Genomic DNA, 11,871 nt, shown 5'->3' on the forward strand with positions numbered 1-11,871 from the left:
CAAGACGAGCTGGGATGCTTGGGCTTGGCCGGTGTGAAGCACATTGGGAGATTGTTCTTGGCCGGTGCGAAGCACATTGGGAGATTGTTGCCATGAGGATCATGGAGAACTGACGTGCAAGCATGTTTGCAGTCAGGTGTGTACAGTTCTTTTCCTTTCTTTCAGCCTCTGGCTGTGTAACTCTTCCCCTCTATTAATATAACGCCAGTCAATCTGATTGGCCGTTCGAAAAAAAGAGTATCTATTTGGGTGTTACAATTAGGGAATGATTCCAAAACTGTATTATCCGTATGTGCATATATGGGATCCAACCAAAATAATCGAGACAAAAGCAGCAGCAGCAGCAGCAACAACAACAAAGAGAAGAAGCGGACCACATACCATCCAACTTGCTCTGGTCCTTGAAGTGGCTAGCCTAGGGTTGGTTCACTGTTGTCTGGTGGCCGCAGTTGGTAGTTGCCGGGAGCAAGGTGAGGAGCGGCGATGCCGGAGGCGGCAAACAAGAGTAGCCTGTAGGCATGGTGATTGGTGGCGCGGGTGGTGTGTGGCGAGAGCAATAGAGCATAGGAGAGAGCGGAGAGGGGAGGGGAGGGGAGGAGACGCGGCGGAGATGGGGAAGATGGCAGCCGAGCCGACCGCCTCACAAACTTGGCCCAAGTTAATCTAAATTGGCAGCCCAATACACTAAGCTTCCCCAACGAGTCCAAGCAGGCCGGAAGAATTGGGGAGGAGCTACAAATGGAAAAGGTACATATGAGATCCCTGTCCCTCAACGCAAAACCAGATATATGTCATCTCTCAACTAATAAAACCGGATTAGTCCGAGTCCTTAGATGATTTTGAACCCAGTTTTATCCGACGTGGCAGCTGAGTCAAGTGGGACCCACATATCAGGGTGACACGTCATAGCCCTCTTCTCTCCCTTCCTCCTCTCTCTCACTCTTCTCAGGGCAGGGCGGCCGATGGGTAGGGAGGAGGCCGGCGGGGCAAGGCAGGAGAGGAGGAGAGTGCCGGCGGCGGCAACGACGTAGGAAAAGGGGAGGCGGCGATTGCAGAGGCCGCAAGCGCTGCCTCAAAATATGTCAGCTCAGATTTTGTTACTCATGGATTTGCATGATAACAAGCTGTCCGTTAAACTTCATACTTCTTTTTGGAATTTGCCTTCGTTAATGGCCCTGAATCTTGCTGACAATACCTTAACCGGTGAAATACATCCCAGTTTCTGCAACTTGACCGGCATTATCGTTTTGGATCTATCAAACAACAACTTAACAGGGTCTATACCAAACTGTAGCAGGATAAAACAGCAACTTTATTTTCTGTCTAACAACTCCTTGTCAGGCGATATCTCGTATGCATTTTTCAATATATCCAATCTTATAGGCTATAGCTATGGATATCAGACATAATCAGTTCACTGGCAAGTGGCAACCTGAGTTGGGCATATAGTCCTAAAATTAACATATTGTCCTTAGGCGGGAATAATTTTGAAGGGCAAATCTCTCCAGACATATGTAACCTTCAATTCTTGAGGATAATTGACTTCTCACACAACAAACTGTCGGGCTCAGTACTAGCATGTATCGGAAGCATCCTCTTTAATAACGTTGAAGATGGAGATGATCGAATTTTCTTGAACCGTTTTAGACTAGCAGATATCGAGATGCATGATTCTGACTTGTCGACTACTTACTATGACCTAGGCTTCGCTTTCTCTACTAAATGGTATCAGTATGCATACGGTTTCAATTTCGTCACCATGATGTCTGGCATTGACCTATCTGCAAACATGCTGGACGGAGAGATTCCATGGCAGCTAGGAAATCTGAGCCATATCAAGTCCCTCAATCTATCCTACAATTTCTTCACTGGCCAAATCCCAGCTACATTTGCCAACATGAAGGAGATTGAAAGCCTAGACCTATCCCACAACAACCTGAGTGGACCGATACCATGGCAGTTAACTCAGTTATCATCATTGGGAGCGTTCTCTGTGGCTTACAACAACTTATCGGGATGCATACCGAACTATGGTCAGCTGGCCTCGTTCAGCATGGAACGTTATGTAGGCAACAACAACCTTTACAATACATCACAGGGAAGCAGGTGCTCTCCTAGTGGTCATGTGTCAAAGGAAGAAGATGTGGAGGAGAGGTACGACGATCCAGTCCTCTACATTGTCAGTGCTGCCTCGTTCGTGTTGGCGTTCTGTGCCACCGTTGCATTCTCATTTGCCATTCATACGGGCGATCTGTAATACTCAAAATGTAGTCCACCCCAGAAAAGTAGTACTGTATGAGCAATAATACAGCCAATAGCTTTCTGAAACATCTACCCCTGTATGTAATGTAAAATTGTAAACTATGCTATCCTTTGGTTCAAATTTCTATTCCATAAAAGGCAGCTATCTGTAGTAGAATAATATTGCACTATCTCTTTTTTTCAGAATGTATCATATTATCTTGGTTGGCACAGATTAGCCAAGCAATTGCTTGTTACATGTACAACAGATGCAGCTACTAGTTCCTCCTCTTGCTTGTTCTTGACGATCTTTTACCTTTGGTTCCAGAATCTGGCACCATTGGGAGTGGCACCAGCAAACCTCCTTTGAGATCATCAGCATTTTTATTCTTCTCGATCGATTTCTGTAACTTGATGGAAAATTTGAAATCTTTTATCTGCAGATATTGTATAAGGCATGTTAACTAATGGCCTTTGTATAAACTGCAGTGTTTTCAAGAGGAAAGAGAGTTTAGCACCTGTTCTTCTAGATCACGAATTGTATCATCTTTCAACTTCAGTTGAGCCCTCTCCCTGTTGAGTGTAGAAGTGTAGATTTATCAGGAAAGAAAAAGGGAAAGTTGTGGATCTTTATGATAGGAAGGCAAAACTAGAAATCTAAAAATCAGAATTTAGCACGATCCAACACCTTTCACTGTGCCATCTACTTCCATTTTCTGGTGGAAGGGTCAAAACATACCTTTCCTCTATTTCTTTTAGTGTTCGACGCCATATATCCTGGTTCTTCGTGAGTTTTTCATTCATCTGCAGGAAAGGCAAAGTACCAAGTCACGTCAAAGAACCACAGCAATTATGCTTGATAATAACTGAAAGGTGCATGATTTGAGATGCTCACATCTGCAAGTTTCTTTTTCTCCAACATTGCATTCTCAATCTTTTGTTGGATTTCTTTACTCTTATCATTTACAGCTTTATCCACTGCATCAGAAATGTGTTGTTCCTTTTCTTTCTTAGCTTCTGACAGCCGAGCCTCATAATACTATGAATATAAGGAAACATAGGCAGATAAATATATCAGATATAAACTGTAATGTAAATTATATGACAAGCTCTGGTAGTACAGATTGTGACATCAAAAGATAAGCACTAATAAGGGATGAACCTCTCTCTGAGTTTCAAGTTGGCTAGCAAGAAGACGGTTGTATTCATCCACAATCTGTTATGAGAAGAGCATATGTGATTTGAGGAACCAGACTGGCAATGAGGTGTCAAAGATTAACTGAAATGAATGAATCTTAAAGCAATTACTGTTTCTGCTTTGCTGCTGAAAATAGCACCACCGATATCTTCCTCATCATTGCAGGAGCAGTTTGCACATTTGTCACCAGAATATTTACACTTTGACTTGAACTTGGAATGCTTCACATCACTTTTGGAGTGATTAAGTCGGTGGACGTAACTGTCACCAACATAATCCCAAACACGTTGAGTTTCCAAATCAAGTGAATAGCAGTGCTGAGTTTCTTTCCAGTGCCTAATTGCATGGCCTTCTTCATACCTGTAATAACAAAGAAATTCACAAACAGTAATCATGCCATTAACTTTCTTTCATTCAGATTATTAAATACAAAGAGATTCGCAAAATGCTCCAAAAATTCAATTAGCAGAGTAGCATACCTCCCACATCCAACAAAACCACATATTATACAGATCCATAGGTTTCCGGAGGTTTGACAAACAGAACATGTAGGATTCTTAGACTGCTTCTGACAAAACTGGCAAACCTGAAACAGAAATATTATGAATAAAAACAAGTCATGATCAAGAAAGCTTGGTAATGTGAAAAGGCAATGGAGGATCTTAATACAATGAAATCAATGTCATATGGTTATAGTGGTGAGTGGTGGCAATATTATAGCCATAGGCAGACATTGGCACATCTACAACTCTACGCTCCATAAGTCTGGTTAGCCCAATATGTCTTAAGATTCACCGACACGGGTAAACAGGTGCCATAAACATTCAGTGATCTTCAAGAAAAATACAGAAGGTGAACATTCTGCAAATGACCCTGACCTCTGTCCCTGGTAAGTTCCTACTGAGTAGCAAATGTACAATATCATACTTGATAAATGACCACATATTTTATTGGATATTGATATGGAATTCGATCACACTTGATAAATGGCCACATATTGGGTATTGGTATGGAATTCGAACTACTACGTTAATCAGTGCCATAGAAGATTACTCAAAAATTCAAAATTGGAAGAATATAAATTTAGAGATAATCCATTCTATATTTCTATGCCATTGACAAAGCACAGATTCTGCAATATGTCACAAAGCTCAGTTCTATTATATACCATCGAGCCATTAGTTTTCTTCCTTATATGCCATAGCCGCTAGTCAGCCATTAGTCAAACTCTGTTAAGGGCAAGTTTAATAGTATAGCCAACTACTAGCTCCAAATCATCTATAGCCAATGTAATAGCTAATTCATACAATAGTTGCTTACTACACTATTAATACCTGGTCCCCACCTGTCATACACACATTACTATTGTTTATAGCTGGCTTAGTCTGCTATTGTACCTGCTCTAAGGGCGAGATTCGAGAATATATCCATTTTACCCCTAGGGTATCATGTGTGCTCATGGATTTCGTTGGTCATGATCCACTATTTTTTCTCATTGATGAAAAATAGGAATCAATTGTGTTTTTATCTTCCAAGATTATTTAATGCAACATGGCATTGGTCATTTTTCCTCCCTTAGCTGCATCTGACTAATGGATGACTAACGGCGGATAAGGAAGAAAACAAGTTGTTCAATGGTATATTGTAGAACTGAGCCTTGTCGGTGGCATATTGTAGAACCCGCACTTTGTCGATGGCATAGAATGGATTGACTCAAAATTTATATAAAATTGAGGCAAATTCAGTGTCATGTAAAAATGTAAGCAAGAAAAGAATCACAGCCATAACAAATGGTTGTTTGTTGCCCTAATTGAGAAATGGTGATTGTCAAAATGATCATTACCGGACAAGATGAATTGACCCACATTGAAACACATGAACACTGGAACGAATGATCACAAGTCGTTGCCATAATTCCGCTGATGTCTTGATCCAATCTTTCTGTTTCATAACATGCATAAGAAGATGGTGAAAAGATGAGAAAAAAATGATACATTAAAATGTTCAGAAAAACTCTTCCCAATAAACAGAGGAAGTGTGTACCTATGCATACTTGCACAAAGATAGTTAAACAACATAAGTTAATAGATAGACCTGAAAACAAAGGTCTTAACTATAATTATGTAATCCATATTGCCCAAGGAGAAATAACATGGTCCCTAGATTTGACAGAGCTTACTGGTATAGTAGTAGCTTGGAAAAATAGCACCCCGAAGTCAGCTTTTAGAAAGAAAGAAAAAAACAGTACCGAAATCGATAGGCAATGTATACCTCCAAAAATAAGGTTAACATAGTTAACATAGATATGGTGAAATTAAGACACCACAAACATGTGGTGAGTATGTAGCTTCTCAAGTCTCAACTTCACAGGTGTAGTTTCTCAGAAGAGAAGTGGCTAATATTTTGATCAGAGGGGGCATTGCAAATTGATATCTTCCCAGCCTATGGGGAGGTGATACGAAGCAAAATTGTAGTGGACAAAATTCATATCTGACGTTGTTGAATGACCACAAAACAAGGAGAAAAACATAAATAAGCTCACCAATACAGACAGGACATGTTGGGAGCTCAGTGGATCCAACTGGTGGAATCACCGCAGGCTTGGTTGATGGTGTATATTGGACAGCAACTATAAACAGAACATGGCAAACCTCTACCTACACCATGGAACAAGAAGCGAGCGAGCTTCCCAATTTAGGAGCAATGTTACACATGATCAGCAAACTAGACATACATCCAATCGACAATGTTAGTAACCTCGGATGACGAGAACCTCCAACCGTTGAGGTCCAAGTAGAACCCATCGGCACTCTTCTGATCCTCAAACTCCACGAGCACGCTATACCGGTCCTCCACCCCATCATCCCTACCGACACAACACATATGTAAAACCATAGCTTCCCGGGCAAAGTCGGACACAAATTGCTTCAACGAGAAGGATAATTCACCTGACGACATGGATATCGGAGGCGTGCTCGATGTAAGGGCCGCAGAAGCGGACGAAGTCGTCTGGTGAGACGTGGGTTGGGACGGCGAGCACCAGGAGCCGTGTGCCGCGCCATGGCTGAGATACGCAGGCGATGAGGCATGAGAACACGCGGAAATGAACAAATTAGTAAATAAGATGGTACCAAGGAAGAGAGGTTACCGGGAGTAGGCAGTCGGAGGCGAGCTGCGGGGCGGCGGGTCCGGAGGAGGAGGAGGATGGAGTGGCGGCGACGGCGGAAGCGTAGGAGGCGGTCGACGAGGAGGAGGAGGAGCGGTAGAGGTGTAGGATGCCGCGGGTGTAGTTGATCTTAGGGTTTCGGGCGGGCGAGGCGGAGGTCGCGCCGGGCAGCTCGAGAGGCGCCGTTACGGAGGCGGAGGTGGTGGTGGCGAGAGGGTCGCCGGAGCGCGGGGAGAGGGGGTGAGAGGTGCCGCTGGTTTCGCCGGCGGCGACGGCGGTGGCCGCGGCCGCGGCCGCGTCGTCGGTGAAGTCGACGGACTGGATCAGAAGGCTGAACATGTTTGCTTCCTGGGCTTTTTGGGCCGTTGCTCTTCTTTTTGTAGTTTTAGTCTGTAGACTGTATACTGTAGTAACGCTGCTTGATTTTTTTTTTCCTCTTTTTTTCTTTGGTAATTAATTATTTTTCTCTTTTTTTTCTTTTGGTGAATTAATGATTGATTTTTTTTTCGTCTTCCGGTGCAATTTCAGCCATTTTTAAGACCTAGTTCCAAATGTGAATGATCAAATGTCTAACAGTGTGCTACCTTATCATTTTTTATTTTCTGTACTATTTTAAAAGAAAACATCTGCACTGCGTCCATGCAACAGGTAACCCGCCTCACATAAAAACACCTAAAAACAACTCACTAAGGATAAAAAGACATCCTGTAAAAAGCCAACCTTTCTCCCACATGAAAACCATCACTACTTGCAACGACGACCTATCACCGTATAAAAAACGCTCCATGAAACATCAAATTGTAGATGACTAAAAAAGTGAAAACGGACCATCACATTCTTACTTAACCAACCTGGTTAGAGTGACTTGCTCGCAACATAAGCAAAAAGTATGTACTCACTCCGTTTCACAATGTAAGTCATTCTAGCATTTCCCACATTTATATTGATGTTAATGAATCAACATCAATATAAATGTGGGAAATGCTAGAATGACTTACATTGTGAAACGGAGGAAGTATAAGTTAACTGGACATGCCCTACTCATAGCTATGTGTAAATTTTGGATTTCCATTGCAACATGTGTGGTCCTTAACTAGTTACATGAAAATGTTGAACAACATATGAATGTTGGAATAAATATTGAGGCTATTTGGTTGATGACCAAATATTACCACACTAAACCTTGGACACGTTATAATTTCTTAAGCTAGTGTTTGATTGAGAGCCACATTTAAACCGAATCCCACTTTATTAGCAATTGATTACATGTTATACTTTTATTTTCTAGCCAAAATTTTCCATAGTCGTTGTCTTTTCATACTCATCGCAAATTAAGTTCATGGCAAAGTTAGCCTTAGATCCAAATGCCAATCATGAAACCCGATACCGTTCCCGTGAAAGTGGAGCTACGACTTCGCCAAACGCCAATCATGCCGTAGGGTCATCGGAGATAAGTGCTCTACTACACTACACGGAGGAGATTCGTCAAACTACTCAAACATCATCGCCTGACCCTGACTGATCACCTCAAAATGATGAACAAGCAACCGGTCGTGCGGTTAGATCAGAAACCCCCGAATCTTTGGATTCGCACTCGTAAGCAGATCGTCGACTTCCCGCCAAAAAACACACATCGTCTCCTCCATAGTCCTTTCCCTGCCTCCAAGCAACAGAGCAATGCTTTTGCTCCCTTTTGCTACACAGTTACACTTGACATCATCCCCCTAATCACCACTGACAACCCTGCCCCACACGGCTGGGACCCACTCGACAGTGAAAATGGTCGGCCAAAGCGTGAGTACGCTTGGGTTTAAGCAGACAACAGTCACGGCTCCACCATAATCTGCCCCCGGCTAATTGCACTAGCCCACTAGCTTTTGGAAGTACTAACCTGCCTCGGAAAACGTGACGAGACAAACGGTGGATTAGATTAGATAAGAAAATGATTAGAGCGAGTACAATACTATAATACTATGCTATAAGAAAATGATTAGAGCGAGTACAATACTATAATACTAAGCTATAAGTAAGCTGTAAACACATATAGAGAAGATAAAAGAAGAGAGAAGAAAAGCGGGCTACAAATTTATAGCCAGTTATGTTATGCGTACGAGAGATAAAGCCATATATTAATGGTGTAATATATGCTTATAGGTAACTATTGTATGTATAAACTACTTCCAAGCAAGATGAATTGAAGCTTAGGGTTTGTTCACTTTGTTACCATTTTCAATCTTACCAAGTTTTGACGTTACCAAATTTTAGTTACTAAAATTTTGGCAAGGTTAACAAAATTTATCAAGATTTTATATGTAATTACTAAAATTTGACAACAACTAAACGTACCCAAAATTTTGACAGCTTTATTAAAAAATTGGTATGGCTGAAAATGTCATTAAAGTGAACATGCGTTAGAGGTTAGTTGAGTTAACCTTGCTCTGGTCCAAGCGAGTCGTAGTAGTTGCCCTTTTGACGCGACACGAACCGCGCGCCACCTGTTGCTTTGTTAGCTCGCGGACGCGCTCGCCACGGCGCGGCTCTCCACTTCAGTCCTCTCACTCTCGTTGAGCTCGGCGAGGCGCGGCGCGCGGGGCGAGGCGGCAATGTTCACCGACGGCATGTCGAGGTTGGCGGTGGGGGTGAGCCTCATGCTGGCGCTCAGCCTCGCGCTGTTCCTCACCATCGCGGTGCTCCTCCTCGCCGACCTCTTCTGCTCCCACCTCCGCAGGCGCCGGATGCGCGCGGAGGAGGGGGAGGCGTTGTCCCGGCGGCGCGCGAAGCTCGGGCTGGCGGGGACGTCGCGCGCCGCCGCGGGCGACGACGACGCGGCGTCGGTGGCGACGACGGCGACCACCACCACCGCGCGCGAGGCGCTGTCGAGCACCCCGCCGTTCTACTACGCGCACGGCGTCATGCAGGCGGCGGCGGACACCAAGGACCTCCTCCTCGCCATCCCCAAGCTGGAGTCCGCCGTGTGGAGGTGGTCGCCGGCCCGGCGCTCGTCGCCGTCCTCCAGCTCCTCCGCCAACAGCGACCGCTTCGTGTGCATCTCCAACCCGGTGTACGAGCGGGGCGCCGCGCCCCCGGCCGACGTTCGTGGGGACACGGACACGCCATTCGAGACGCCCGACGCCTCGCCGTCGCCATTTGGGATCACGGAGGAGGTGGAAGAAGAGGGTGGCGAGTTCTCGCCGCCATTGTCCGTGATGAGGAAGCTGCCGCCATTGGGCGTCGTGGCGTGTCCCCCGCCATCGATGGGTTTCATCGACGGCCGGCCGTCTCTGGGCTTCACCGATGGCCGGCCGTCGCTGACGGCGTGGTCGGGGACGGTCACCGACACCAACCGGGCCTCCTCGTCGTCGTCCAATCTCACCGCTCACTTCTTCTCTTCCTGGTCACCCAAGTGACAGATTGGAGGATTACTTGTAGTATCCATACGGAGTATTGATTTAGCAGTAGTGCAGTGCTTGTTAGCTAGAGCTCGATTGAATTCATTGATTTTCTCTCTTTGATATGTCCGGTCCTTCGATTTGCTGGGTTTTGTTGGTTTAATCTAGCAGGTTTTCTCTAACAATAACTAACTTTGTTTGCCTCATTTGCTCATTTGGTTTGTCATGTTGATGGATAGAATCATCGAAAGTGTTACTCAAAAAATATTTTTGTGGTGCAAACAGAAATGATCGAGCGTAAATCATTAGTCTTAGCCACGCACTTACGCCATGAATAATATAAGCATTTGCAGTTTTTCATCGTTCAAACTTAGTACTACCTTTTTCAGAAGACCGATACAGGAGAGGGTCAAGTCAAGTGATCAGATTGAGGCTGTTTCAGTTTCAGAGATTGTCCTCAGACCTCAGACAAGTCTGCATTAACTTTGCAAAACAAGGTTCTATTGCCTGAAGAATTGTACTACATATAAACCACAAAAAGCACGCTGTCAATCGGTTCCTAATTAACACAATTGTTGATCGCAACAGAAAAAAGAGGGATCTTGAGGAAGAAGAGTGCCAATGCATATCTCGGGTTCTCCAAAAGGAGGGGGGCGAAGAAGACCATTGCCGCATCGTTGGGAAGCTCTGAAAAGCCGTGGCGTGTAATTATTTTACTCGTATGAAAAAAGCCTGGCCGAACGAGTGAACGTGCAATGCCTTTGGGGCTTTGGCAGCTTGAGTTTTGGTCGCTAGCTTAGCTTCCCCCCGCGGCGCCTGCTCCCATGCTGTTCCTCCTCCTGCGTCCTTGCGCTGTGCCTGTGCGCGCCTGCGCCTGCATGGCTTGGCGCTTTCTCTCCTCTGCTTGGTTTGCTCGTTCGCTCGCTCGCCCTGTCAGTGCAGTGCAGGCACTGTGCTCGCGCAAAGTTGAGAAACGGTGCGACGCGTGCTGGTTCTCGATGCCGTGGAGTACCTGCCTCTGCTCGTTGGTGGGTAACGACAGCGTCGCGTACTCCTCTCCTCTCCTCTCACATGTGTCCGGCAATGGCGGGGTTGACTCATGGCCATGGCGTCACGCGCCGATTTCCCGGACGCGCGAGAGAGGGAGATAGAGAGAGGGCAAGTTGTCCTGGACAACCCACCCAGGCGCACGGCACGATGAGCTGTGAATTGTTGTGATTCCCAGTTGGAACAGGTGCGCGCGGCCAGTTTTCTGTCTCCCGTGGACGGATGGAGGAGGCCGGCGGTCCGGCGAGAGGCGGCCGGCGCCGCCGACAGGGGAAAAGAGGGGCCCCTTCCGGCCGCGGTGCACCCGTTGGATACTTGTTAACCGTTAGATTAGAAATACACGGTCCAGATTGAGATGGACGGCCCAACCCTTTTTCGTTACAGCCTTGTACGAAGAAAGACACGGCTAAGAAAATACATAAATGCTATATACCGGTATACCATCGGGACAGGATACCCTTCGTCCACCTTTCCCATCCAAAGAGGAACAAGGTTGAGCGCCTGAGCCGTGAGGAGGAGGTGGCCGTCGGCGATTCCGGCGCGGGCTGGGGAAGAAGACCCGCTCGGCGAGAGGAGGGCGTGGCCGCCGGCGACGTGGTCACCGGATTGCCGCCTGGTGCTCCAGCACCGCCACGCGCCATCCATGGCACCGCTGTTAACGCCCACCTACGGCTCCATCCGCATGGCCGGCTGGTGCGTCCTCCGTTGGCGCCCCAACTCCGTCGCCGGCGACGTGGTCGCCGAATTGCCGCCTGGAGCTCCAGCACCGCCGCTCGCCATCGACGGCGCCGCCGTTAATGCCCACCCCCTGCTCCACCCGCGTGGTCAGC

At 46.1% G+C, this 11,871-nt stretch overlaps 3 protein-coding genes across 3 annotated transcripts; 2 read left to right on the forward strand and 1 right to left on the reverse strand.

Annotated features, from left to right (window-relative positions):
* Positions 1–1,759: 1,759 nt before the first annotated feature.
* On the forward strand, positions 1,760–2,257 carry LOC127771629 (putative receptor-like protein 8). The gene has a single exon (XM_052297561.1). The coding sequence runs from the start codon at positions 1,760–1,762 to the stop codon at positions 2,255–2,257; it is 498 nt and encodes a 165-aa protein (XP_052153521.1).
* LOC127771624 (BRAP2 RING ZnF UBP domain-containing protein 1) lies at positions 1,886–6,950 on the reverse strand. The gene is made up of 12 exons (XM_052297556.1): positions 6,588–6,950; positions 6,388–6,503; positions 6,197–6,305; positions 5,982–6,096; positions 5,283–5,380; positions 3,919–4,025; positions 3,550–3,799; positions 3,404–3,457; positions 3,137–3,280; positions 2,981–3,045; positions 2,760–2,814; positions 1,886–2,678 (listed from the first exon to the last, which is right to left on the reverse strand). Exons 1-12 carry the CDS (start codon positions 6,942–6,944, stop codon positions 2,520–2,522), a joined length of 1,629 nt encoding a protein of 542 aa, XP_052153516.1. The 5' UTR covers positions 6,945–6,950; the 3' UTR covers positions 1,886–2,519.
* Positions 6,951–9,106: 2,156 nt separating this feature from the next.
* On the forward strand, positions 9,107–10,117 carry LOC127771628 (uncharacterized). The gene has a single exon (XM_052297560.1). The coding sequence runs from the start codon at positions 9,209–9,211 to the stop codon at positions 10,010–10,012; it is 804 nt and encodes a 267-aa protein (XP_052153520.1). The 5' UTR covers positions 9,107–9,208; the 3' UTR covers positions 10,013–10,117.
* The last annotated feature ends 1,754 nt before the right edge of the window (positions 10,118–11,871 follow it).

The sequence above is a fragment of the Oryza glaberrima genome, chromosome 4 (genome assembly GCF_000147395.1).
Source record: "Oryza glaberrima chromosome 4, OglaRS2, whole genome shotgun sequence".
In the NCBI taxonomy this organism is placed as follows: domain Eukaryota; kingdom Viridiplantae; phylum Streptophyta; class Magnoliopsida; order Poales; family Poaceae; genus Oryza; species Oryza glaberrima.